The sequence below is a fragment of the Sprattus sprattus genome (genome assembly GCF_963457725.1).
Source record: "Sprattus sprattus genome assembly, chromosome: 16".
Taxonomy (NCBI): domain Eukaryota; kingdom Metazoa; phylum Chordata; class Actinopteri; order Clupeiformes; family Clupeidae; genus Sprattus; species Sprattus sprattus.
This window is the reverse complement of record NC_137914.1, coordinates 13,145,715-13,172,951: the sequence shown is the minus strand read 5'-3', so window position 1 is coordinate 13,172,951 and position 27,237 is coordinate 13,145,715. Positions and strand designations below refer to the sequence as shown.

General features: G+C 42.9%; 2 protein-coding genes across 7 annotated transcripts in view; one reads left to right on the top strand and one right to left on the bottom strand.

Moving 5' to 3' along the window:
* frmd4bb (FERM domain containing 4Bb) overlaps positions 1-12,354 on the bottom strand; it is a 24,454-nt gene extending 12,100 nt beyond the window's left edge. For all 3 annotated transcript variants that reach the window (XM_080854289.1, XM_080854287.1, XM_080854288.1), the window contains exons 1-7: positions 12,214-12,354; positions 2,756-2,821; positions 2,460-2,554; positions 2,196-2,288; positions 1,903-1,987; positions 1,096-1,152; positions 968-990 (exon numbers count right to left, since the gene is read on the bottom strand). In XM_080854289.1, the coding sequence (XP_080710415.1) occupies positions 968-990; positions 1,096-1,152; positions 1,903-1,987; positions 2,196-2,288; positions 2,460-2,554; positions 2,756-2,821; positions 12,214-12,267 (473 nt within the window). In that variant the 5' untranslated portion in view covers positions 12,268-12,354. The remainder of the gene's footprint in view (positions 1-967; positions 991-1,095; positions 1,153-1,902; positions 1,988-2,195; positions 2,289-2,459; positions 2,555-2,755; positions 2,822-12,213) is intronic.
* An 8,691-nt stretch (positions 12,355-21,045) lies between these two features.
* Positions 21,046-27,237, top strand: part of LOC308377812 (microphthalmia-associated transcription factor-like) — a 28,051-nt gene continuing 21,859 nt past the window's right edge. For all 4 annotated transcript variants that reach the window (XM_080854558.1, XM_080854557.1, XM_080854556.1 and 1 more), the window contains exon 1: positions 21,046-21,277. In XM_080854558.1, coding sequence (XP_080710684.1) covers positions 21,174-21,277 — 104 coding nt within the window. In that variant the 5' untranslated portion in view covers positions 21,046-21,173. The remainder of the gene's footprint in view (positions 21,278-27,237) is intronic.

The window sequence follows — 27,237 nt, the reverse complement described above, 5'->3', positions numbered from 1 at the left end:
CTAGCGTGTGTATTTTAAAAGTTCATTGGTCCAAGAAACAGTGCCACTTCAATATCCAACTGGGCGGGTCTCTCATTTCCCTCCCTTAAATGGAGTAAACTGAGCAGCAGACCATCCAACACTCAGTGCTCAGGTGATTTGAGCCGGTTATACTGGAAGCATCCATGCAGCCAGAAGCCATTTGCATATTTAAATTTAAACACAGGCTGCATTTAAGGCAGCTTGCTGGGCAGGTGTGGAGCAGAGAGAAAGAGAGGGAGAGACAGAGACGAGAGAGGGAGAAAGAGAGGGAGGGAGGAACAGAGAGGGGGAGGAAGAAAGAGGGGGAGAAGTGGAGAATGAAAGAGCAAGAAAGAGATAGGGGATGAGATGTATCGGGTAGAGAGAGATGACAGAGAAGAAGAGAATCACAGAGAGAGAGAGAGAGATAGTGTGTGTGTGTGTGTGTGTGTGTGTGTGTGTGTGTGTGTGTGTGTGTGTGTGTGTGTGTGTGTGTGGAGGGGGGGATGTTCTGAGCCGTTGGCTGTAGCGTGCGGTGCAGGACAGCGGTGGCCTGCTCACCAGCTCACTCAAGGGCTCCATCTCTGCGGGGTTGGCAGGTGGCCCGCTGAGATAATGACCGCTATTGTTGCTCCGGCGGCTCACTGATTAAAACTAGGCCACAGCTTGACTGCGCCGCACTGACATGCTCCGCGGCCTAAGGTGTCTGGAACTGGTGTCTGACTTACGCTTCTACACGGCACTATTTGGGTGGACACAGGTCAAATGAGAGTCTTTTCTTGCCTATTTCATTCTGTGGTGTGTGTATAGGTACATCTGCGTGTAGACTGGAGGAAGGGGTGTGTTAGAGTGTGTGTATGTGAGTGTGTAAGTGTGCACTTGAGTTTCTGTGTGTGTGTGGGTGTGTGTGTGGGGGGGGGCATAACCTGTGCAAAATGAGTTCATGTTCACTGGAATAACTACTCACCTTGTGTAGTCCCCTTTGGCCTCCTGTGAAAAAGGAAATGAAGAAATGCAATGAGGAGCATGGGACTTTTTTGCTCTTTTGAAAAGACCAAAACCTGATTAATCGCACCCTCAGGACAATGCACTTACCTGTAAAGCGTGGGCTGCAAGCTTGAAGACGACTTCACTTTCCACTTCAATATCTCCCTGTGGGAAAACACAACAGCACATGAGTCACAGCCACAGAGGTCAGAGGGAGGCTCTGTTAAATGTATTGTATCCAGTCAACCAATCAGGTCAGCTAGCTAAGAATTCAGTTTGGTTCCCTGGCAACAGAAATGGAAACAAATGACATAAGTTCCGGCAAACATAACCGTATATTCAATATCAAATACATGGGCAAAATGTAATGCTTCCAGGTGTGTGTGTGTGTGTGTGTGTGTGTGTGTGTGTGTGTGTGTGTGTGTGTGTGTGTGTGTGTGTGTGTGTGTGTGTATGTGTATGTGTGTGTGTGAGGGAAAGAGAGAGAACATGTGCACTCTGTATCTAGGTCGCAGCACCTGTAATGTATGTCTGTGTCTGAAATCTAATGTTCTCTGACTAACACTGAAATCACTGGATGACGTTCTAACCCAATTACTCTTGGCCACCTCAAACCAACACCTCCTGCAGACTCAACCATTTTACTGCCTCTCTGACGTTCACTGCCTGAGGCCTGTGGCTTTTTAATAGTGTAAGTATTGATTTTAGAGGGTGTTAGACAGTCACATTTTTGACTTCTTAAGGTAATGCCTAGAGGACTGTCTTCCATGGAAGATATCATTGCAGGCCCTGCAGTAAATCTCTGCTATCTCAGTTCAAGAGCATTTGATGCCAGAGCTAGAGACAGATTTACATCAGGTATGCAACTGTTAACAACCTTACAAACATGACAGCCAGATACAAAATAATACTTACATTGTAAATGGCAGTTTTTGAATTGAGGAAAAACAACTCCACTGTAGTGGTGTCCTTCAGGAGAGATATGTTCTCGATGTAAAACCTGCAAATTCATCAAACCAGGCATCAACACTAGACATTCACTTCAATCAAAATACACCAAATTACTTTTTTGACCTAAAAGAGATTTCTCTATCTGCTCAAAGCAAGGTAGCCTACTTTTTTATCTTCATTCCAGCCGTATTCAGCACGCTCTACTCTGTCTTTGATGAAGGTTAATAAAAGATAAGAGAGTTGTCATGGTTTCATACCTGACCAGGAAGTTGAGTGCGATAGGCCCAGTCTTCTTAGAGAAGTCATGCTCAAGAACCCTGCGGTCCAGCTGCAGCCACTTGCACTGGCCGCTGGGAAGACACGAATAAACAGAGGATTCATCGTTAAAAATGGCACCCTTATATTGGGGTTCAATGTGGGATACAACACATTCAAATATTTAACATATTTTAAATAGTTTATAATTTAAAAGTCAACAAACAAAGAAACAAACAATGGCATTGACAACAAAGGAAACTCACGTGTCATCGATAAAAGTGAGCCCAAAGTATTGCTTCTCTTTGAGGTTAAAGTGGGACGACACTAAATCCAAGAGTTCGCGGGCCAACAGTTTAGGCTGCGGGGAGAGAGATCATGTTGAGGTGTGCAACTGAAACTGTCACATGAGGACACTGTTGGCTTTGCATACCTGTGTTTCCCCGGCTCTTTTATTTAAGAAAAAAAACGTGGCTGTATCTCTTGTGGCAAGTGGGCAGGGCTCACGTTAACGAGCGCACAGGGTCGTTAGAGTCGTCATGAGACGTTCTTAAGGACATACCTGAACCAGCAGCTCTAGTTTCCGGTTGTCAAGGAGATGCACCTGGCATAGTCTCCCCTCTGTCATCTGTGGAGTTAAGGAGGGACTCAGGTTACTCTCAGCACACTCTCTCCCCCTCCCCCCACACAACTAACACCACAGTCACCACCTCACAACTGCAAACATGGGACTCAAGTACACAAGGTGACAAGTGACAGGTAAACGGCAGGGAGAAGACTTCTTATCAAAATCATACCGGCTTCCACTTACCCTTGTAAGGGCTCAAAACGAAAGCAAAATATAAGTTGCCACTGAGACAAAAAAAGTCTGCTACAGTGTATGAATACAAATCTAATTTATGATTGATGGTTAAATTAAAGTGGTTTAAGGAGCATTCTGGTGCGGAAACAAATTGCTACATCAGCAAATGAACTACAGGAAACAGTTATGCTAATTAACCTGATAAGCTGTCCCTTATTACAGTGTGAATACTTTGGATTGCCTCTGCTGAGACAGAGTGAAGCATCATCTCCTCGTCTGAGCAGTTTTGACAGATTTTGCACATGCTACTAGTCTCCTGTAGCGTCTCTCAAAACATTCGTTTTAAGCAACGAAGACACTAGAGAGCTTTAAAAAAAAAAAACATGCTGGTGGTCAACACATTTACTCCAAGGCTGCACATTACCAAAAACATTTCCTGAAATTGTCTTTCCTTGAACACTGAGTTTAGCACATGAAGATAGTGTATTTAAGGCTGAAGGACACTGGAAGATTCTGGGCTTCTTAGCCCTGGCCTCTACAGTATCTTGCGTGATAACCACTGGACCGCCACTCAACCACTTGGCCGAACTTGGCACAGCTGAAAATAACTTGCGGCCACTTTTGCAGAGAAACATAAACAACAAAAAAATGTTTAAAAAAAAAAAATCACAATAAAGAACATCTGTTCAAAAGGCATATGCAAAAAGCAGGCTAGCCGTGCAACCACAAGGGTGACACACAGCTAATGTGGTCCAGCGTGGCACAGAGCTGCTGTTTCCTTTATTTCTGACCAGATGTTTTTTCATTGACGTAGAGTGCAAGAGCTAGAACAGCTCGGGCTGTAATATATTATGGTCCAAAACAGAATATGTGTGGTCAAACACAACACCGCTCTCCAGCAAAGGCTTCCCTCTGAAATATCAACACGACATGACAAGTTTTCCAGATTTGAACGTTAACTCTTTCATCCATAAATTCTGTAAGATCAGAATGAAAGTAAGATCATTCAGATACGTGAACAGCACGAAGATAACACCAGACAACTAGAGTAATCAAACTTCTGCATTTCATTCTTTGTCTAAACACACTTTTGCAAGCCTCGTCTGCGTGAAACAGACTGTTTAGACATCCAACAGCTGGCTGGTTAAAGAAAATGCAATCTCAACAGAACACTACATTTAGGTTGCCCATAATCCTTTTCACAAAATAATTACCGAAGCTGTTAATTACCCAGCTTTGTCGAAAGAGGATTTATTGCTATAGTAACACACTTTGGGAACGTGGTCTGGCCTTGTGCGAGTCTCCATTCTGTGTCATTTTCAAGATGACTCGGAATGATGTCAAAAAACCCTTAAATAATTCAAGATGTTCATGTACTCAATTTAAAATGCCAGTTCACATCAGTGCCCCGCAAAGTGCAGTGAGACTCTTTTTATCCAAATTAAATACACCTCAAATACGGGCCATTTTTTATTTTCCAAATTAATTAACTCAACGTCTTAACAATATTAACTCAACATCTTTGCTGACATGACACAACCCAGAAATTAACAACACAGCTTTCAAGCACCTCCCACACTCCTCTGAGATAATGTCTGTCTAATTAAGACATAAAAATGACTCGAAACACAAAACACTAAACCGCATATCATGTGACAAATCACATCCGTCTCTGGCCTACAAATCTACACATAGAGACTGACAAACGCATTCCCTGTCTGGAGTTGGCTGACTAGGTACCTGATAGACCTCGCCCAGGTAAAAGCAGGTCTTCAGACACTGCTGGCATGACCTCATCCTCTCGAAGTAGCACCTCCTGAGCAGCCAGAGTGCGACGTCCCACAGGAACCCGCTACTCTGCACAAGCAGCTTTTCCACACTGACCATTAAGCTGCGGGCCATGGTCGCGACACCGACGACTGGTACACAAGTCCTGCCTTACGTAACGCTCTGCTCCCCGCCGCGCCACTCGTCTCCTTTCTGCTCCGGGCCGTCTGGGTCAGGTTCTAGACAGGCTGTTCTTTCAGCCGCGCGGCACCCCTTCGCTAAGCTCCAGATTTACAAAAAAAAAAAAAAAAAAAAAAGAAAGAAAAAAAAAAACCCACTTCAGCACTAGCTAGAACTGTCACATAGGTGACGGGATCGTCCCCCACTCCAAATAAATCAGGCCCCTGCCTCCCGGAGAGCTGCTGGACGGACGGACCCGAGCACTCATACAGACTCCTAGTGTTCCGCCGGAGCCGCAGCACAAGCTTTTTTCCCCCTGTTAGGGTTGGGCAGGCCCAGGGCCAGGCAGTGGAGAGAGGAGGGCAGGCCCCAGAGCACTCCAAGGCTCAGCCCAGACCGGACCAGCCTGCCAGCCACAAGTCCACTCTGTGTGTGCTGTCCAACACACACAGACAGATGTGCAGTGGCTTCACACACACACACACACATACACGCGCACACACACACACACAGACAAAAAAAATGTGCACACACAGTAAGACTCATACACACACACTTGATCTTGAACACTCACACTGGTCACACATACACACTCCTAGGCAAGCATGAACTCACACTCACTCTCGCTCTCACTCACTCACCCTCTTTTTCTTTCTTTCTTTCTCTCCCTCTCTCTCTCTCTCTCTCTCGCTCTCTCTCACACACACACACAGCTATACCCCTAACGTCCAAAAACAACCCAGAGTAGCCACAGAGTCCTTTCTGCTCTGTCCACGTGTCCATTGGTCTCATGTTCGCAGTATCTTGCCATTCCAAGATAACCACTTCTCACTTATATTTCTTCTTTCCACTGTCCTCTACCCTGCCCCTCCTACAGACACACAAACACACACACCACCACCCCCATATCTTCACAAACACATTTTACCTTATTGCAGCTGACTGTCATAATATCTAATTTTGTGTATCAGGTATTTGAAACCAGGGTTTCTGCATGAAGCACTACATTCAGAAATGTGATCACAGACATCAAGCCATTTATTAGGGTCCCCCAAGAATGCCTAAACTCCATTCAAGACCTGTCATTAGTCTTTGCTTTAACATCAGACCTCTTCACCTCTTCATGGGGAATGCTGCATTTGTATTTATCATTCGTTCCTCTATTTAGTTAACATTTCAGGAGAGAATGCTGAAGAAAATATCAGGCAGCTTTTTAAACATACTGGTGTGAGCACATGGAAAAGTATGCATGCTAAAATTATAGCTCTGCTGTTTTGTGGGCCACAAAGCTATGCTGTCATTAAAATGGAAGAGAGGAAAACCAGAAGAACTGCATCAGCCACAGACAGCAAAAAGTCTCTGAAAGAGAGTTTGTCAGGCCCTCATCTGGAAACAATATTGCATTGTTTGTCCAAATAACTCAAAACTGGCACGACACCCTCAAAGAAGCAGAATTATCACACCTCCTGCTGCTTCAAGGTCTCAAGTGTTTTGCACATTTCTTGGGCTCCTAAATGTGTAACATTTTTTAGAAAAACTGTAGCTTTTCGGTTTGGCGAAAACCTAGTGCTAAAAATTCACATTTGTCTGGTCTCTAGAGTGAAGTGAAAATAATTTCTAAGCCATTCAGCCATTAAATAAGTGCAAAAGTGAGAATACATAATCATTCTAAATGAGGAGGCAGTAGATCTACACATCATGTCCAAATAATGTAAACACAGTTTCAGTGAGTGTAAAAATCATCCTGTGCTTGAACCTGTTCACTGATTCTCTTTCCAGCACAAATCTTGTGTAAGGCCAGACCTTGCTGCAATAAAAAGCAGAACTACGTCTGGGGACTGAAACATGAGAAAGAATGGGTCCCGTTCCCCAAGCCATTGGAGGACTGAATCAATAAAATGCAGCAATAATGTTGTAAGTGTGGAAATACTTCAAGCCTCAAGTGGAAGCTGAATGCTACCATTGTAGAATTAACTACACGGCTTATCAAACGGCAATTTATGTGTCTGACCTCAACAACAAAAAAACAAGCGATTTGTGCTTTCACCAACAGGCTAATTGGATGAAAATGCCGTTTGTCCTATTGGCCGCTTCCACACGACTGGCCACACCTCAGCCCACCTCACTTTAGCCTGCCGGTCACCTCTGCCAGCGTTGGGCGTCTCGGCCAGTGATGTCAGCCTATGTCCCTAGGGAGCGGCCAAACTGATTTATCCTTTCATCAGGAGGGCCGGGGAAAGAGCAAGCGCGCTCCCTCACCCCCTCCTGCTCTCCCTTCCACCCTCGCTCCCTTGTCCTGTGGCCCCACAATTCACAGCGCAGAAGCCAGACCACTTCAGCAATTAGGGCTCCAATCAAATCCATATCAAACGCACTGTACCGGTAGTAAAGGGGAATTCGTTACCTTACTCGCATTGGGTCTTATAATTAAAATAATGCTACGGCGATTCTAAGAAATCAAGGCGGAAAAATGAATCAGACTGCCTAACCCGCTGGTGGTCATTAGATTTTCTTAAAGCGTACCCCATGACTCATTCACGGGCCAACAGGAAATCTATCTGCTCCAATCATTTTCAGGGAGATGGATTGTTTGTCTGCTTGGGTTGTTTACATTTGCCAGGCCACTGCTTGCCTGCTGCTGGTGTGATTGTGTTTGGCCGCCCCCAGTGACGGTTTTCAGTATTAGGTTGGACTGTCACTTCAGCCTGTTGTCTCAGAAAGTCATATGCTTTCATGGAACGACCTGAGAGGCCAGCCGGACAAAAGGTGGGTGTGGTGGGTAGCCATGTGTCCCCTCGCATCAGCATCAACGGCAGGGAAATGCAACACGGAAGAGAGCACCATCTCCTCAGAGCTCCCCCGGGCCTTATAAACCACAGGGAGGAAAACCTTGAGAGTTCACCAAGAAGAAGAATATTCTTGCCAGACTACTGGGCTAAAAGATCACAAGGTCATTTTAATTGTTTTGTCCTTTACAGAGGAAACCAACATGACCATCTTGTTAGAAGTAGTAAGTAATTTCTGAAATGCATAGTTTCAGCTAATTTAGTAGTCAAATGAAGATTATTGGCAGTGACCTCAATGCAATTATTCACAGAGGTTGCAGACACAGATGTGTTGCACTTCTACGTATCCTCTACCTATCATATGCAAATTCTGGAAATTCTCTTGATTAGAATGTAAGGAGCAGAGGATAAAAACACCCACCACACAGACTGTGACTCTTTCCCCAATATAGAGAGAGAGAGCTAACAAAAGAAAGTGGGCTGTGTGTTTTGACAAAGTCTTAATAAAACAGGAAGCTCTGTTGGTTACGGTGACATGTAGATCACTCTGACATGCAGATCAAAACACTAGTCTGCTTTAAGGATTCTCAATCCCAGCCTTCAAGCAGAACAATAACGGGTAAGCTTTCCACCACTAGATGGCAAAATATTTCAGTGCCTCGTGTAGTGACATTGTACCACGGGCATGGTATACTGTATGTGAATATATCCCATTATTTCTTTAATACATAAAATAAAAGATATATGTATGGAGGGATGACAAAATAAAAAAGAAAATAATCATTTTGAATTTCCAATTTTTTCTGATGTTTCTCTTTGGGGCTCTTACTGAAGAGTTAAGATGCCCAACAAATGTACCCTTGAGAACTTTTAAGCCTGCTTAACAATCAATCAAAGGAGTAGATAGATACTGGGTCAAGAGGATGACTGCAGATGGCACCGAATGGGGGGGTTGGGGGGTGAGCAGAGGCAAAAGAAGTCGCCCCGCACATCAAAGAAACATGTCCGCCACATGAGCAGTGCCAGTGTCATATCCTGACTGTTATGGCTAGTTTCATTTCCTGCGTCTCACCCCTTCCCCTCTCCAAAGAGTTTCATTAATGACATGCACACTACATGGCTATTGATCAGAGGCTCAATAGTATCACATTAGGCGGTGAGGAATCTATGCAGGATATCAATATTCACCCTGAGTTGTCAGGAATTCTCTTAAACCAATTATAAGACATTAGCCTGAAAGCATAATATGTCTACTGAATTAATGAAGCAATTTAAGACAAATATGCGAATGCGGGACGAAATGAGAACGGCTTTGACTTTACAGAAAGGCCTTTCGATTCCTGGATGGGAACCAACAATTATTACACTTGCATTCTACTTTTTCAATTGATGCCTTTTGACTCACTGCCTTTCAGGTCATTGGATGCATGAGGCTATATAAACACATACTCCCACCAAAGTCTTGCATTAGGATATAAGTGGAGCAAGAAAATGGCCTTTGGCCTTTTAAAACCGAGATGGCTGACACTGAAGCTGACCAGTCAACCTTTTTTTGAACTGAAAGAAGAACAGAAAAGAGAACCAAGAAATGGTCTGTGAGCCTGGAGGGGCAACGTAAGCCCCTCTGCCACATGTGGTGAGCTAAAAAAAAAAGAAAAGACAGTGGGCAAGGACATGATCAGAGGACCAGGAGGCTTTGAGTGCGCGACCTCCAGGGGCTGAATGTTTTATGATGAGAGGGCCACAGGGGAGTGGGAGACACAGCCGTGGGCCCCGGGGCCCTGTGTCATGTCCTGGGCCACATGTCTGATGTGCAGTGGCCTGGGGCCGGAAGCTCTCGCCTCTCAGTCACATGCGCATCCACCAGACAGTAAGAAAAAGGAGAGAGAGAAAGAGAGCGAGGGAGGGAGAGAGAAAAAGAGCTCTTTTGTGATGAAGATGATCGGTCTGTCGCTGGATTTTATTTTATGGTGTGAGTGGGCATGCGTCAGCAGACTGGCCTCTCAGTCAAACCTCATGTCATGTCACAAAAAGCCGTCACACGTTCCTTTTTTGTCACTTTTTTGTGTGATGATTACTCGGCCCAGTCAGGTCAGTTTGGCAGTGGCATGCAGCATGCTGTTACAGCACAGCGGAGAAGAGGCGTTCGGAGGCAGGGTTAGCTGGAGGTGAAGGAATGACTGTGGCTACAGCACAATACAGTCCTTAAGTGGATAATTGAATCTGTTTAGCACATTCCACTGACCATTCAGAATCTGTCTGTGCTTTCTTTCCTCCTGGAATAACAAAGCACCCCAAGTCAAACACAGACTCTTAACTGGCCCGGGTTGGTTTAGAAGGTTCCGGGGATATTTGGATTCAGTAACTACGGCGACACTGAAAAGCGAGGTCATTGGCAGGTTCAGATAACGGTACATTTGCCGCTGCACTGGCATCATAGAAGGCAACCTTTAGTGCAGGGCTACTCAGACTGACAATGACGTTTTGACAACGACAAAATCATTAAGTGTTGAGACAGTGTTTCTCATTAGCATTGGCCAAAAAGCCTCCAAGTGCATCATCAGTCATACTGTGTGTGCTGAATTTGAATACTACTCTCATATCAAAGAACTTGTTTTAATGTAAGATATATGTATACAGAATAACTACAATTTGGTTTTAGTGAATACAAATGTAAAGGCTTCAAACATCTGTTCGCTTTTGATGGTGTCTGTTTCTCAACATGTAAATAATGCCAGTCAAAATATATTGAGCATCAAAAGGAACCGCTTAAACTCTCCACTCCATTCCTCCACTTCTCATCAATTATTCACCTTAGCGCAGGTTAGTAGTGGGAGAAGTACATTTACATTTATCAAAGTAAAGTGGTTTGATAAATGAAAACAGGCATCGAAAAAGAAAATCACACCAGGCTGCCAAACCCTGAGCCTGGCCGGCATGATCCATAATAACCAGGTTGCCGTGGCCAGAGGGTGAAAAGAGTGTTTCTGATTTCATTTGCACAGGCACATCCGTGGTGTGTCCAAGGAACATATCAGACAGGAGCTTTTATACCCCTTGTCCTGGCGCTGTCCTCTCTTATCTCAGTTTGGCGCTCTCATGCATTATTTATGTACCGATGTTTTGTGTGTCGCACGGCGGTGGTGGAAGACAAGGAGGAGGAGGAGGAGGAGGAGGAGGACGACGACGACCAGCAGGGTTGCGTTGGCCCTGGTCTCCTTTCGTGCGCGTCATGCGTGACTCACTCTCTGTTTGCTGGAAGGGATAAAGCCAGGGGGTAAGGTGGCCCGGGTAAACATGCTCGAGTTACAGGAAATTAAAAATAAAATGTGTGAAAAGTAGTACTGTCAATCAAAGAATTAACTAATTAATCTCACAATTTCCTGTGATTAATTGTGATTAATTGCGTTTTTTTCTTCTTAAGGCTGAAGCTTGTAATACTAGATATTTAAATATAAAATCACGGAATTTATGTTAATGTTAATTCAAATACTATTGTTTCCTGTTTAATAGCATCTTTTATTACTTCTTTTGAAACCAGATTCTCTCCTGTGAACTACAGATTTCCAGTAAAACCATCAAGGCCATCAATATTGACAAAAGGCATATTTGTTATGTGTGTAGAACGTACAGTGTGTGGGAACTTTTATTTTGAAACAGGGATTGAGCAGAAGACATGAAGAACTAAGAAGAGAGACAGACTTTTGTGGAAGGAGATACTTTGGATGGAGCTGGCCCTAGGTCAGCCGGTGAGTTAGAAAGTGGTGTGCAGCCCACTGGGTTAGCTCTAAGTTGAAGTGCTCAATGAACTTGCAAGCTTTTGAATACAACTAAGCTCCATGTCGGTTGGATGCCTAACAGACATAATGAGAAAGTCCAGGCAACTGTGTTAATCATGCTAACTGTTTTAAATGAAAAGATGTGGAAACGCAATTGTGGTTTAAATTGTAAATGTATTTGTCTCATACGACAAGTATATGGTCTGTGACCCTATAACCATATTGTTCATTCCCTAGACTAGGTCTGTAAATAAAGGCCTCGGTTGCATCCTCTACTGTTTGTTACAGTTACACCTGAATCAGTCATTCATTCAACACAAATAAAACCTATTGAACTGTAGCCAAATATAACAACCATAAATATTGAAGTTATGTGTCCAATTTCAGTTTATTCTACTGAAACAGGGTAAGTGGTATACACAGCACACACACACACACACACACACACACACACACACACACACACACACACACACACACACACACACACACACACACACAAACACACACCACCGACTCAGAGCAAACACGAAATACACATGATAAAAGACGTCATCACAACGGTTATCAAGCTTTAAGCAAACAGCCAGAGGAGAAACAACATTGCCTTCCTGCCTTTCTGTCCACAGCACCGTAAACACAGACTTCACAGGATGCTCATTCGGTGTCAGGAAAGCTACGTTCACAGAAAAGTCTGTAAGCATACCTCAGCGTTCGTAGCGAGAAGAAGCCTCCTCCATTTTTCCATCAGGGTGGCCATGGAATGGTAAAGCTACCCCTGGTGTGCTGCTGACATTTCTTATACGTTTGACTTTAGGAAAATGACTGGGCACGACCTACAGCGTTCCAGTACGCCGTCATGGCTCACTCCAGAGGTAGGACCACACGGCCAGAAAAAAATCGACAGGACACCTGTTGTGTCAGCCTGAGCACTGGATCCAGCCACTGAAGGCTCAGGGGTGTGGTCTGGGGCATTCTCCCAGATCTTATTTCTCTCAAGGCCTAATTCCGTCAGCACTAACATGCAATGCTAAAGAGCCTCACCCTGCATTTACTGATGGCAAAAGGTTGTGCTTCTTACTGTACTGGATGTGTGTTTGTGGAACTGTGCTTCAAAAGAGTGAATATGACTGCAAGAGTGAATATGACTGCAATAGTGAATAAGAGTGAATATGACTGCAATAGTGAATAAGAGTGAATATGACTGCAAGAGTGAATTAGAGTGAATATGAATGCAAGAGTGAATTAGAGTGAATATGAATGCAAGAGTGAGTATGACTGCAAGAGTGAATATGAATGCAAGAGTGAGTATGACTGCAAGAGTGAATTAGAGTGAATATGAATGCAAGAGTGAATTAGAGTGAATATGAATGCAAGAGTGAGTATGACTGCAAGAGTGAATATGAATGCAAGAGTGAGTATGACTGCAAGTGAATAAGAGCGAGTATGACTGCAAGAGTGAGTATGACTGCAAGAGTGAATAAGAGTGAATATGAATGCAAGAGTGAGTATGACTGATCCAGGCTGTAATTTGCCTGAATGTCACTGCCCCACCACATGTAAGAACTACAGTCACTATAACTACCAATTACATACCATATCATGAATTACTGTTCCTGTATTTGGGATTATCCTTACGAACAATACCACACAAAAGAAATAAATGCAGTCTCTGTGGCCCTGGGGTTTTCACCTGTGCCAAACACTGTTATTCACATAACGACAAAGGTACACATGTACTACTACTACTAGTACTCTGCGTCCTCCATTAAGCCCCTACGCCATTGGCAACAGCACAAATATACAGTATTGCTCCCCTACTACAACAAAAAAACAGTGCCTGTAAAATGGACTTTCCCTTGAGGGGGACTGCTGCAGGTGATTAATAGGGGATTATTACCACGCCGCCTGGAATGGCTATGCTGTAGTGTGTGAATCCCCCCACCCACCCCTGACAAAAAGGTGCTGCAGAGTTCCTCAATGAGGAGCTGCAACAGATCTGCAGTGGAGGGGATTGACTGCAGTCCCCAAGGGAGGGGGGCAGTCACCGAGGACGGGAGAGGAGAGGAGAGGAGAGGAGAACTCCACTCCTGGCCACGTTTCTGAACCTGCGCGGGAGGGGAAGTCAGAGTGTGCTGCACTGGAGAATTTGTGGAGGGCGCTCAGACTTTGTTTCTCCTCCTCCTCTGAAGACGACGACTACAGAACTCTCAGGCAGACAGCAGCCCTCTAGCATTCTGAAAGCCTCTAGCTCATTTAGCCAAATGTCTGTGTTCATAACACACACAGAAACACACCCTGTTCAAAGCTAAAAACAACTATGTACTATGTGTGTGTTGTGGGTTAGTTAGGTGCATGAACCTGAAAGGCCAGACTGAATTGTGTACAGAAAGAAATGAAATGCAAGAATGATAACAAATAAACCAACGGACAAGCCTCTTGCTTTGTTCTTCCCTAAAATCGGTCAGGTTTTTGATGTGTACGGAAGATGCACATCCCTCATACATGGGCTGAGATGCCAGGTCAATGGATGGCCCCACTTTCCCCTGCCAGACGCTACTGCTGAGAGGCCGGCAGACCTGCTACTCAGACAGTGGGAATAATTAGAATGGTCAGAACCAGTGAGGCACAGGCCAGGAGACAGGATACATATCAAGAGCCCATGGAAACAGAGCATCAGCAAGTCAGACAGACGGTCATTATCGCTACTCTGGTTCTTTCCCTTGTAAGCCGATTCTGTAGGATGCGTGTTTGGTTCTGAGAGACACTGAGAGATTTAAGAGGGCTTGGGGGGGGGGGGGAGAGATTCTTTCTTCCTTTAAAGTGAAATGGGGAAACAGTCTCCTCCTGTGAATGCATCATGTGAGGATGTCAGACTCCCTCAGGAAAGCTAGCTGTTAGCTGAGCGCTAAGCACACGCTGATAGAGGGTGTCGACATGCTTCAAACGGAAAACACTTCACCACAGCAACATGAGGGGACTCAGGATTCTAGAGCCCTTCTTCACAGACCACAAGCGATGGCAGAGAATGACACCGCACTATAAATATATGCAGTCCGCAAGTCACCAGTGATAAATGATCAGCACTGCTCAGCTGCTAAACTGTAAGAAACCTTGGCTGGGGGAAATCATTCCATTGACTCATTTTTGCCATTTTCTTCAGGATGGTGACGATGGCCTCCTCATTTCCAATTATCTCATGGATTGAAATTCAAACAATGTGCACTGTCTTCACTGGAGAGCTGCTGCAAATTAGACCCAGACTGTTTTTGACAGGATTTCCTGTCATAAGGCCTCCTGGAGCTGCAGCGAAGAGCAAGTCACAGACTTCTAGTGACACTCCACTTCCCTGTCCGAAAACATTCCTCTAACTAACACTTCCTGTTTATCACGCTGACCACCAGTGTTGGCGTCAAGATGTGTCTGTTCTTTTCCTCAAACAACAACGACCAACATGGGTTTACACATAGGAGGAGAAGGAATGTGTGGCTTGTCTTTTGAGCAAGACAACCATGCTGTGGTGAGAGCTTATTCAGAGAGTTTGTGTTTATACGGCATCACAAACACAGAGCCAACAGACAGGCAGAGGAAAGCAGTTACAGTTCTTAGAGGAGAGGGACTGACAGTGGTAGTGAGTGTTGGCAGCAGGAAACCAGCAATGGGCCACCATGGGATTAGTAGGAGTGATCCACTCTACTGTGTCTAAAAAGTGGCTCACAGTTGCTAAAGGACCTGCCTGAGAACACAAGCCTCTCTTCTAGCCATGCAAAGCAGTCCATGCAAATGTCCAACTATAACCATGACTTCATCTGGCTTTACAAAATACAGACGCCTACTGTCCAGACAAGCACAAAATACGAGTTTAACCCACATTTAGGATTAAAACAGCGAAAGACAAGCGCACACATGTTCCCTTATCTCTGCACTCAATCTCTCTTAACCCATGATAGGTCCCAGCACAGCCAAATGTTGACAGAATTATGCTAACTGTACACCAAGTGTAACATATAGGTCTACTGGGGCAACTGATCAGATACGATTTATTCTCTAGACCTCAAAAGAGTTCAAGTTATGACTAATGTCATGATTACATTTGTAATCATACAACACAAAACCAAAAATGCAACACACGTGACATCCAAATGGCAATCAGTCTATGTGGCACTGACTGCAAATGCTCGGTGGTTCCTGGCATCCTCACACAATCCAACTAATTCAATGACCTTCACTTTAGCATCCTTGCACATTTTGTGTCAGTGAACTGAGATTCTTTTAATCTACAAATTGGACTCAACGGGAGAGGAACATTTAGGCTTCAGGCCTAAATAAACCTGACCTTCCTTGTCTGTGGAGACACAGGGGGAAATGATACTCTATACAGGTCTGGATAGTAGTCATATCCATGTTAAGGTACATTTGGGTTCACCTACAACATGCATACACAAATTGGTAGTTCTCCAAATATGTTTGGTTTCATTCAAATTGCCTTCAAGAGTGACAACTCTTCCCTAAATTGCGTTAAAAATGACAACGCTCATTTTTAGTAAATAATGACCTATTATCTCCATGTCTTGTAACCACACAGACAAGCGCAGTTAAAACATCTATATTTTGATAATTAGACATCTGTTATCAATAAACTCATTAGCCCAAGAAAAGTTGTTTATAGCTACAGAAACTTTTGTCCGAGTGCGCCCTTTGTTGTACAGCCTGTGGACATATAACCTACTGCTGTTATAGTCATCAAGTCATAGTCATGTCTATTTCATGTCATTCAATCCCATTTCTTTATATCGATCCACTTGCGATTGATACTCTCTCTTTGAAGACCAACGTAGCATACATTAAATAAATGTACATCCATCTGATTTCCAATACTGCTAGGACATGCTATAATGAGCTTACCCATTCCCTATCAATGCTGAATACATGATTTCCAGGATATACGTAGGCTACTTGTTCATTCACATCACTGTAATTGAGCGATATTGCCCGATAAGAAGCCGGCATTGGCTCGGCCATGGTTAAAACCATTTTAAAACAGAAGCATGAAAACGATGAGTTCAATTCATAAGAACAGCCGGCGATTTCCGATTACACTGCAGCTACCGGCAAATGAATGATATTAGAAATCTATTCTCTTTGTTTAGAAATCCTAGGAGACACACCAAACATTGTAAGGTATGGAACATGAGCTAGCCAAACGTTGAAGGCATTTCCCTGGCAAAACCTTCGTAAAGTGATAAATCGATTAATTCCCACTTTAACAATAAGGCAGTTACTTGGTCCATCAAACATTTGGAAAACCACAGATACCGGACATATTGCTGTATATTTCACAAGAGACTACAAACCTTGGAACTGGGCGTTTCCTTCTAATTCAGCTCGTCGTTTTCTGGCGTCCAGAAGAAGGCAGGTGTTTCCCCGGCACACTGGGAGCATATTCAGTCCATCCCTCGCCTATTCTTTCTTCGTTCTCTGCACAGGAGGAGAGAGGCGCCTCTCGCCTCTCGTACTCGCGCGTCGCGCACGCCTGCATTCATCTGTGCTCACCACGCCTTCGCCTCACTAGACCCAGCACCAGGGCATCCAGCTGTCTCCGCCAGACTCCTGCCATTGTGTACACACTTTAAATACGAACTGAATATTCGCTTGGTTCGCAAGCGATTAATAACCCATTGTTCTTGAGGGGGTAAATAATGTATGCATTCATGTGTGACTGAATAGATATGTAGATTAATAGATAGAAAGATAGATAGATAGATAGATAGATAGATAGATAGATAGATAGATACATAAATAGATAGATAGAAACGTCACGATAAATGTTTACGTACAGTAGGTTGTAGCTTAGCTGGGCATGGTAATAGTAGGTTGTAGCCTACTGTATCCCAGAGGCTAACATATTTGCTCTTTTCAGGATTCCTCGGAAACCAGGTTTATTGAGCTTGTTGATCACCAAAAATATAAATGAATGCGATTGTCAATATGCCAACATAAAAATATAAGCCTACTGGAGTCGAGAAAACAGAGTGTTATTAATTTTGGTTCTAGGGCGAAGGTAGGCTTTCATAAGTATTATTTACAACAAATAAAGTTTGTCTAGAGTGGTTTCACTCTTAACACTTAATTTCCTTTCCCAAGACCAGGGAAGCCAGTGTGGATGTATTGTCACTTAGCTATATCATGACCAGTGTTATGAGGTCAAGCCCAGTAGAAGCCTTCTCATTCGGCAAAATTACCCAAATTCACATGGAATATACTTGTATTGACAGTTTGCATCTTTAATTCAATTCAATTAAATTGTATTTATATAGCGCCATACCAATACAATTGCCTCTAGGCGCTTTATAACATTAAAACAGATACAACCGGACAAATACAAACCGGGTCTGAAAATATTTGTCATGACAAGAGATGTAACAAGACATCAATGTCATTCTACTATCAACTCCCCCCAAAAAATAGTAAGGACACCAAATATATTTGAATGTTAGTAGCTAGCTTTCCTGTAAGAACTGTTTTTTTTTCATGAATTCATCTGAACTCCAGGTTTAAGTACTCAAACTGGGTTTGATGTCACCTCTATACCACATTGTAAAACAGAAAGGCATATAGGTTAACGGTGTCTGTCCATATGGGAGGAGATGAGCTACAATAACTGGTCATCAAATATTCATGTCCATGTCCACAGCCAGGTAGCAGCTTTTTAACAGAACCGTAAACAATTAGCTCTGAACATGAAGCCTACAGCAGATGAAGGCAAAACACTAACCTGTAGGTTCTTATCCAAGAGAATGACATCACACACAATCTAATTTCTTAAAGGAATGGTCCATTCATACACACTACATAATATTTGTCAACAAGCATGTGTATAGATCACATTATGTGGATAAATGAGACAGTGGTACTGTCACAGAAAATAGCATTCTCAACTAACACTGGCTTTTTATAGCCTCATCATTATCATGAGAGACACCACTTTGCTGTTGTGCTGCCACACTGTAAAAGCCTTCTGTAAATGTTTAGCCCGTGGGAATGTCCCTCTCTCCCCTCCCCCAGGCTAGGATTTCTGTCACCAGACATGACTAACTGCCTCATTAGTCCTTCCAAAAACCATCTGCATGTTGTGTATGTGCTCTTGCCTGCTCTACTGAGATAAGACTGTGTTTGCTTAATACTTCCCAATGACTCCTGATGCTTAAACAATGCACGTGCCTCCTGTGGTGGCTTACAGTGTCTGTGTGTAGTGTTTGGTGAGATTATGCAACACAACAGAACGCAGAAATGCTGTGTCTAGATCCAGTGAGGTTATCTATTTTAGGTGATACTTCCTATCAGCATACTATCTACCAGTCATCTTTCCACTGTTCCCCCTGGTTGAACCAGATCTGTGGTGACCTTACAGGGATTACACTGACCTTTTCACAGCCAATTCCAGCAGCTAGATTCCATGACTGAATCCTTGTAGGGCATGTGTTCATGTACTCAGACAACAGTTGCTTTCCCCCTGGTATTGTGCAAATCCATGAATTTTTAAGGAGAACAAAACAGACCATAATTCATATTTGTAGCTTCAGTTCCAGAAGATATAAAAGAGAACACAGCACATAAGCAATGCTACTCAGGCATTGTCCCAACAGTCTGGGCTTTTTTCAGTTTACTGTGTTATCAGTCGGGTCCGTCTGGAGTCAGTCACACTACCCATTTCAATTTTCTCCAAAACACTAACCTGTTTCTTGTTATTTAAATTACCTGAGATTGACCATCATGATAATGCAACTGAAAATTCATGCACAGAATTAGAAAAATGTATATAAACATGTAAATATGTATTTCAAACAAATTGGCAACAGAGAAATGGACACTCAACAAATTAAGTGAGAAAAGGAAATGACCATGCTTTGTAAGCATGTGCTAGGATATTCAAGTCCTTGGCTGGTATAATGGCTTGAATCTGAAACCCTGAAAGTAGATTTGTTGTTTTTACAGAACAAGGAAAGGGGAAGGTCAAGGACAAGAGGGAGAACAACATCGGTTGTAGACATATCAGATACACGAATTGAGTGGGTTTTTCAATTGAATACTGCAGGCTCTCTGCAACATGCATTAAAGAGTAACTGCAGAGTTTGGTCTACAACTAGTGAGCTAACAAGCCAACAGCACACAGACTCACATTAGCATCTGCATAACCAGCAATGAAAAATGACAGTGAGCTCGCTATATGAATGATGTAGCTACCAAGAAAAAAAAAAACATAACAACGTTAAAAACTCACATACTTTTGCTTTAATGTAATGTTCTTTAATTTGGTAGAGTGTATTCATTAGAAATCAGAGGGCCTAAGAACCTGCTTGTTGATTCTAGATAAAGAAAATTGCATGTGGAGGACGATAAGGGATAAATGTATGCAGTTGCTTACTTTCGGAGATGTGTGTGGAAGCTGACAGCGTAGCCTGTTTAAATCAGTAACAGAGAGCTGTTGCTCCTCAGTGGCATCCACTTCTTAGTGCCTCTGTGCGTTGTTTTCTCCAGGTCTCGCCCTTTCACTGAAGTTGACAGCTTTGTGTGATAGTCAGCAGAGGCCTGGTGAGGTGAGACTCAGGCTAGAGGAGAAAAAATCCACACAATTATCATAGCCTTGACAGATACTGGAATACCCCTGTGTTAGTGAAAAATATATGAATATTTACATTTAAGAATATTTTGCACAACAATAACATAACAACATTTTGCATACACACACAGTCTCACACATAGTATTATACACTAACTATTCTATTAACATAGACTATTCACATAATTTGAGCTAGATCCTGAAGTTCAATCTAAAGTCGGTTTAACAATTACTTGGACCCTTCTATAAACCAAAATAATCTGTATTGATTTTTTCTTAAGCCCCAAATGTAAGTCAGATATGTGTCATTATTGTGGTCATTGACATTATTTACACACTTTTATGGACAGCACAAGAGAAAGCATAGTATGTAAAGCAGCCAAGCAGGTGCAACTTGTGAAGGAGGTACACAGACTCAAGGGTGGGAGCCCTCTGGAGCCTCCATTGTGATTTGCTGCCATCAAGTGGACATAATGAAGAATTTTGACATATAGTTTAAATAGCACAACTATAACTGTACTTCATTGTAGGCTTGGTCTGCAAACATTTAGCCTAGTTCTGTAAACACAAGCACGATTAGTTTGCACTGTTTTTCTTTCATATATAATTCTATGTAAGTCCAAATGTGTCACCGCAATGTAGGCTAAATTGCACATGCTTACATATTTGGTTAGGCCCCCCCCTGTGTCCAATGCTTCCACTGAATGTGTTACTTCCAGTTTTATTAATTTCCCACCTGCAAAGATCAGTGCACATTTTCCTTTGACTGCTGTGGCCAATGAAAAGATGCTGACACCACCATATCAAGCCACCACACTTTGCCGCTGTGAATCATGGTTCTTGTAGTTACTGCGCACGAATTCACCACTTCAGTTGCAGAGTATCACATTTTCCAGAGGACTACAGAATTTTACAGACAGTGGAACATTGGGAGGATTGAATAGTTCACATCACAGTGGCTGGCACTGCGTGTGTCTGATCCTGTTCGCTGAAATTTAAGTTTTGGTAGTTTATTCGGGCTAAATAGAAATTTGACAGCTGACGGCATGCAAGCAGAATCGGGCATAGTACCCGACTTTGACGTTGGGGAGGATTTCCATGAAGAGCCAAAAACGTATTACGAGCTGAAGAGCCAGCCTCTGAAAAACAGGTCAGTGCGATGGTGTGTTAACGTTAGCTAAGTTCACTTTAACAGTTTATTCATGACAGCTCGTCGACAATGTGCTTCTCTCTTAGTTGAAATAGTTTGTCGCGTTGGAATAAGTTGTCCTACTAAAGTTGCAAGACAGGGGACCTTTTTCTTACTACATCTTTGCTGGCATTATGGCATGTTTTAGTATGGATGTCACCCTGCCACATGAGCGCTCCGGCTGGGATCCGTTTGCCCATGAAGCACCTGATTTCGTTCCATGTAGAAATTCATGTCCCGCCTTGTCTTTTCACAGAACATTTAGAATCATGAAGCGCAACTGGATGCACGGAACCTTTTACTGTCTATGAACGGAACACGAAATGGTCCTAAAATGTTGCCGCTATGGCAGAATTTTAAACCTCTCTGACGTTAGTTTGAAATCTCTTATCTCTTAAATCTCTTGGTCACACATACAATATATGAATAGACATATATATAATATAGGTTGTCTACATTCCTTTTAATGCCCAGTTCTTTAATTTCCTCGTTTCCTTGTTTTTTTGTTGTTGTCTTTTGCAGTGGTCATATGTTGCACAATGGTCTGTGGTGTTGGTTTGTTGATTTATTTATTGTCTCAAAAGAGTTATTGAGAAAACGAAGACTGTGCCGTTACTATATGGCATTAAAAAAAGGAAGCTAAATCCAAACATTTAAGGTGCAAAGGGTTTAATGCCTTCTATTTGTGTCAGGTGTTGGTTTGTGGAATGTTATCCTATTTGTCTGTTATTGTCGTTTCAATGCCCTTAGTTTAGCTCCACTTCTGTAAGCATTATCTGTTTACCATAAGTATCTGTGTCATTGTTAAATATGGCACAGCCGACATGGCTCCCGGTTTAATTCTGAGTTACCTAGTGTGGTGTGTGAGGTACAGGATTAGCCTAAAGTTGAAGTCTCTATTTCACTGCTCATTCTTCTATGCTAATTGGCCATACTGCTGTCAGAAGTGGGGTGGATCCCTCAGTATCAAGATGGAGGAAGAGGACTTGCATGGCAGTGCTGGTGCTGCAATGTCAGCTAGAGAAGGAGTCAGAACTTCTGGCACAGATGAAAGCAAAAATATCATCTTCGGGGAGCTGCGTAAGGTGGTCGACATAAAAATACCCATGTACGCGAGCTTATCACACTGGGAGGCTTTCCATGCCCAAGTTTAACTGTTAGCTCGGGCGAGCACTTGGTTGGATGACCAGAGAGCCCTCCAACTTACTCTTTGTTGTGTGCAACACTCTGTCTTCTCTGCTGGTTTTGGACCCTTAGAGGGCTGACTACTGCGTGTCAACCAGCATGCTGGTGTGGCATTTTGGGCAATACTTCCTAGCTAAGCTCCTGCAGTCTGTGTTTTATAGTCGACAAAGATGAGGCGGAGGGCTGCTGTGGTGCGGTGCGATGCTCTCAATGGCTCATGACATTGAAAGTTTGACAAGACGGGCGTACGCACTCATGCCATCCACTGTGCAAACTGAGCTGGCCTGGGACCAATTAAACAGGTAGTTCTCCCCAGCTGACCTTGCATCCATACCCAGCTGCCTGCCCCCCCATACACTGCTTGACGCTATGGAATGTGGAGAGGGAGAAGATTACTGCTCAGAGGCCAGTGGGGCTGGATATCTCTGAAATAACCAGGGAGCTGGCCCTGCATCCAGCTTGGCACCATCAGAGACAGCCTAGGCTAGGAAGTGTTGCCTCTACCATCCAGATGATATCCACCTCGGCCAACCAATCGCTGCTACTGTAAAATCCTGTGTCGGTGAATTAAGGTGTATCTGTAGGTGACGTTATGATATAAGGTTGAGCTTTCTACAAACAGTCGTACAGCCATTCACAACAGTTATACAATCAGTCAGATTGTGAGTTTGTGACTAAAAATTGTATTTTAACACTCTAAGGTCTCTCTGACACAAAGGCAACTCTCACTAATTTTTCATGTTTGCTTAGAGATTTCAACTTTATAAGGCCTTTTCTCTACCTATGTAGGTGCTCCATCACTGGTTTCTGTTGAATCGAAGCTGTCTGTTAGCTGTTTTTAGCCGTAAACTAAATGATATGACTGATATTTAAATTAAATTTGAATGATACATTTTTATAATAAAAATCTGCAATTTATGACTTGAAAATGGCTCAACACTCCATCTACTGTTTAAAATCGTCTTGAACCTTGTAAGGACGATGCTGATGTAGAGTCAAACATTTGGGACTCCTCTATGTCATGAAATGGGCGTCCCACTTCCACCAGTTCATTTTCATTTGCTGATGGAGACTCATCATTCACAGGAGTATACCCCCTCTCAACGCCACTCCGCCCCCCTCTCAGCCCTTTGCCCACTTTTGAGAAGTTAGGCTCAGAGCTGGGGGTATACTTACACTTCAATTAAAGTTTAAAGGCACCCAGTGCAACTTTCGAGGCTTAAAAATAAACATTCAATTTCTAGTCTTTTTTACACGTAGTAAGTTTCAATAACTCCATACCATTACATACCGACATTCAAGCAGCAAAGATGAGACGTCGTTGTGTGGTGAGAACTGATAGAAAATCGTAAACAACAACAATCGCCGGTGGGGAGAAGCCATTTTTCCATTGACTGGAAGCCTGCTTTATTTATTGTAGGTTACAAAAAATAAAGAAAATGGCGGCGATTGTTGTTGTTATCGATTTTCTATCAGTTCTCGACACACAACCACGTCTCATCTTTGCTGCTTGAATGTCGGTATGTAATGGTATGGAGTTATTGAAACTTACTACGTGTAAAAAACACTAGAAATTGAATTTTTATTTTTCATTGAATGTTTACATAAAGTTGCACTGGGTGCCTTTAATGCACAAGCACATCTTAATAAACATAACGTTGAAATTGGCAAGAAATGTTGTGATGTGTTGTTTCTTTATGGTGCAGTGGTTAGCGGAGGCACCCTCCAATCAGTTGACCCAGGGTCATTTCCTGGCGACTGCAGGATGCTTATGTATGCCACTTTGGATAAAAGCGTCTAAGAAATACCGTACCCTAACCTTTACCTTTACATATTGTGAAGCAAATTTCATACGTCAGAGATTTCAATATCTCAGCTGCAGGAAAATACTTCTTGACCCATTTACTTTCCATACATCAGTTGTGCTTCTTCTTTATGATAGTTCTGTGAATACGTATGGTAACCTGGCATGAGACTGGAATTTCGAGGGGAACGAGATTGGGTGCTTCAGTTCCAGTATTTCACGGATCCGTTTGTTAATTGAAGTTATGCAATAAGAAGGGAGTTGTCTTGTCAAAAACCTCAAATATTTGCTCAGTAATAAACAGTGCTGAAGCTATATGTGTGAGAGGCATACTGTTGACCCTCTTAGGGCCGTGCCATGCTTTATTTTACAAAAGCAATAGATATTATTGCCCTCTGGCATGAACCATTCACTAGTGTGTGCTTACCTTGTGGTCCACTCATTTATACTCCTCATAGACATAAAACTATCTGTAGGTAACAGAAATAGTAGCCTTCATGTTTAAATGAAGTTTAGTGTGTCTTGATATGTGGATGTTGTGTTATTTTGAGATCATTTGTGTCCTGACAGTATTGACCTTTCACCTCCTGGAGAATAGGCCTCAGCCCATTTTTTGTCTTTTTTAGACGCCCATCAATATCATCACATGCATCTTGTTATTTTTATGGAAACATCTATTACGTAATAATAATGGAAAATACAATAGGTGTATGTAATTGGAAACTTTTGTCTACTTTTGAGAACAGATAGATAACAGATGGGATTATGGTAAAAGGTTATGCCTCCACTGTATTTGTCTTTAGAAATCAGATATGAGACATCCGCACCAGCGATGAAACACCGGAGAAATTTGCTTTTTGCAACAACCATGCATTCTTTTTTAGTAATGGTGTTACGTAACATGCCAGTCTCATACAGCTTTGGCTTGTAATGTAATTCATAATTGTAAACTAATTTCTTCATTAGCCAAATTACGTTACATTGAGACTTATTTGAAAGGTTGAATGGTCTTTTTGTGCTGCCATCAGTTTTGAAAGAAACATTGCCATGTTCAGGTTAATTTCACTCACCCACTTTTCACCACTTCATATGTGTGTTTGTGTGTTTGTGTGTGTGTGTGTGTGTGTGTGTGTGTGTGTGTGTGTGTGTGTGTGTGTGTGTGTGTGTGTGTGTGTGTGTGTGTGTGTGTGTACAACATGCCAATATGTTTTGGAAGATTGGATAGGGAAGACTAAAACATTCCCAGTTTGATAACGACAGACGATAAAGCCAGATAGGTAAAGCTATCTTAAGAAGATGAGGATCTGCAGCAGGAAGTGTTGCTCCGGGCCAGGCAGTGGAAGACCTGGTGGCAGACAGGCGTTCTTAATTTAGACACATGCCAGACGCTGAAACCTGTCTTCTGCGGGGTGTAAATTGGCCTGTAAATTTAGAAATGGAAGTGATTGCTCTGAGGCTAAGGGGAGATGTTTCTCAAGCTGTTTCTGTTTGCTTTGGAGATAATTTGCTAAGTTACCCTTAGAGGAGATGGCAGTGCTGTGTGCATGGTCTCTCCACCTCGACTTGAGATTATTCAATTTCACCAGTGGCCATCTTAAGTTATCTGCTAGCCCTGCATGGTCTTTTAGCAGGAAATGCGTCAGTTTGGTTCTGCCTCAAGTTGACCTTTAGCAGTCTGACATGGAAAGAGCAAGAGTTTGTGAAGAAACTCAGCATTGTTGAGTAGGCTTGGAAAAGCCAGCGTATCTCGTTAATTTGAAATGGTCACAATCGTCACAGGGTCACCGAATGAAATCAGTGCTGCTTTGAAATCCATTTATAACTCTGAGTGTGGTATCCCATCAGACTTTTGTGAGGCTGACACTGTAGCATATCGAATAATGCTGTTGTATTATGAAATATTCATTTTTTTCTGGGTTCTGGGTTGACTAGCCTCAAAACACGTTTTGACTATTAATAGATAATCATTTTCTATTGTAATTCTACTACCTTAATGCTGAATTGGCATATTGTCAATATGGCATATTTGCATTTGTCAGAGTAAATAGTATCATGAACACCACTGTGTCCATACATTTTTCAATTGTGTCAATTTTTTTCACATTTGGGCACAAAGGGTCCTTTTGTATACCCTGAATGCAAGGCTGAAATAAATTCCTTTTTTGCCTAGTATATAAAATTTCACCAGGCGTTGACCTCAGTGTTGTGAAGCGCTACGCCCAAAGAGGATTTACAGCAGTGAAGGCAAGGTGCTTGAGGGAGCAATCTGTTCTGGAGTGGCCTGCTCAGGAGGGCCAGGATGTTCTTGACACTGATCCCGCCACTGCCTGAGTGACAGTAGCAGGTTCTCTCCTGCTGCGCATTTTGCTCTGGGGTGTAAGCACATCTCCATCCTCAGTCCGTCCACTGGACAACAGCCACGGAGCTCCAGACTGCTAAACTTCGTCCTGATTTATCTCATAAGGTCAATTGGGACCAGATGAGGAATGCAAAGGGAGGCTTACGCCTATTGATGTTGACTCAGAAGTAATAGAGTAAAATAGTAATTTTTTCACTCTCTGTCATTGTGGTGGATTGAAGGTCTTTAGTACCTTATACTACACGTTTACCGTCAGCACATAGCACCAGATAAAAACATGCAAGGTGTTCCTTTACAGGCGTATTAATTGCTGATTGCAAGGCCAGTTTGGTCAGATGTTTTTTTGCGCAAGATGATTGTTTGGACAGATGGCATATTTTTAGACAGCCTCCAGTCCCAGTTCTTGAGTCATGTTACAGAGTTCCCGTTTTTTCGTCGAGCACACGCACAAAAAATATCAAAGATATCCACTCCAGTTTCCATCTTCCTGTTCCTTAAATACGTAAATACTCATCCTTCACCTGCAAAGACCCTATTTTGGCCCATCTCCCAAATAAATTGGAGAACGGGAAA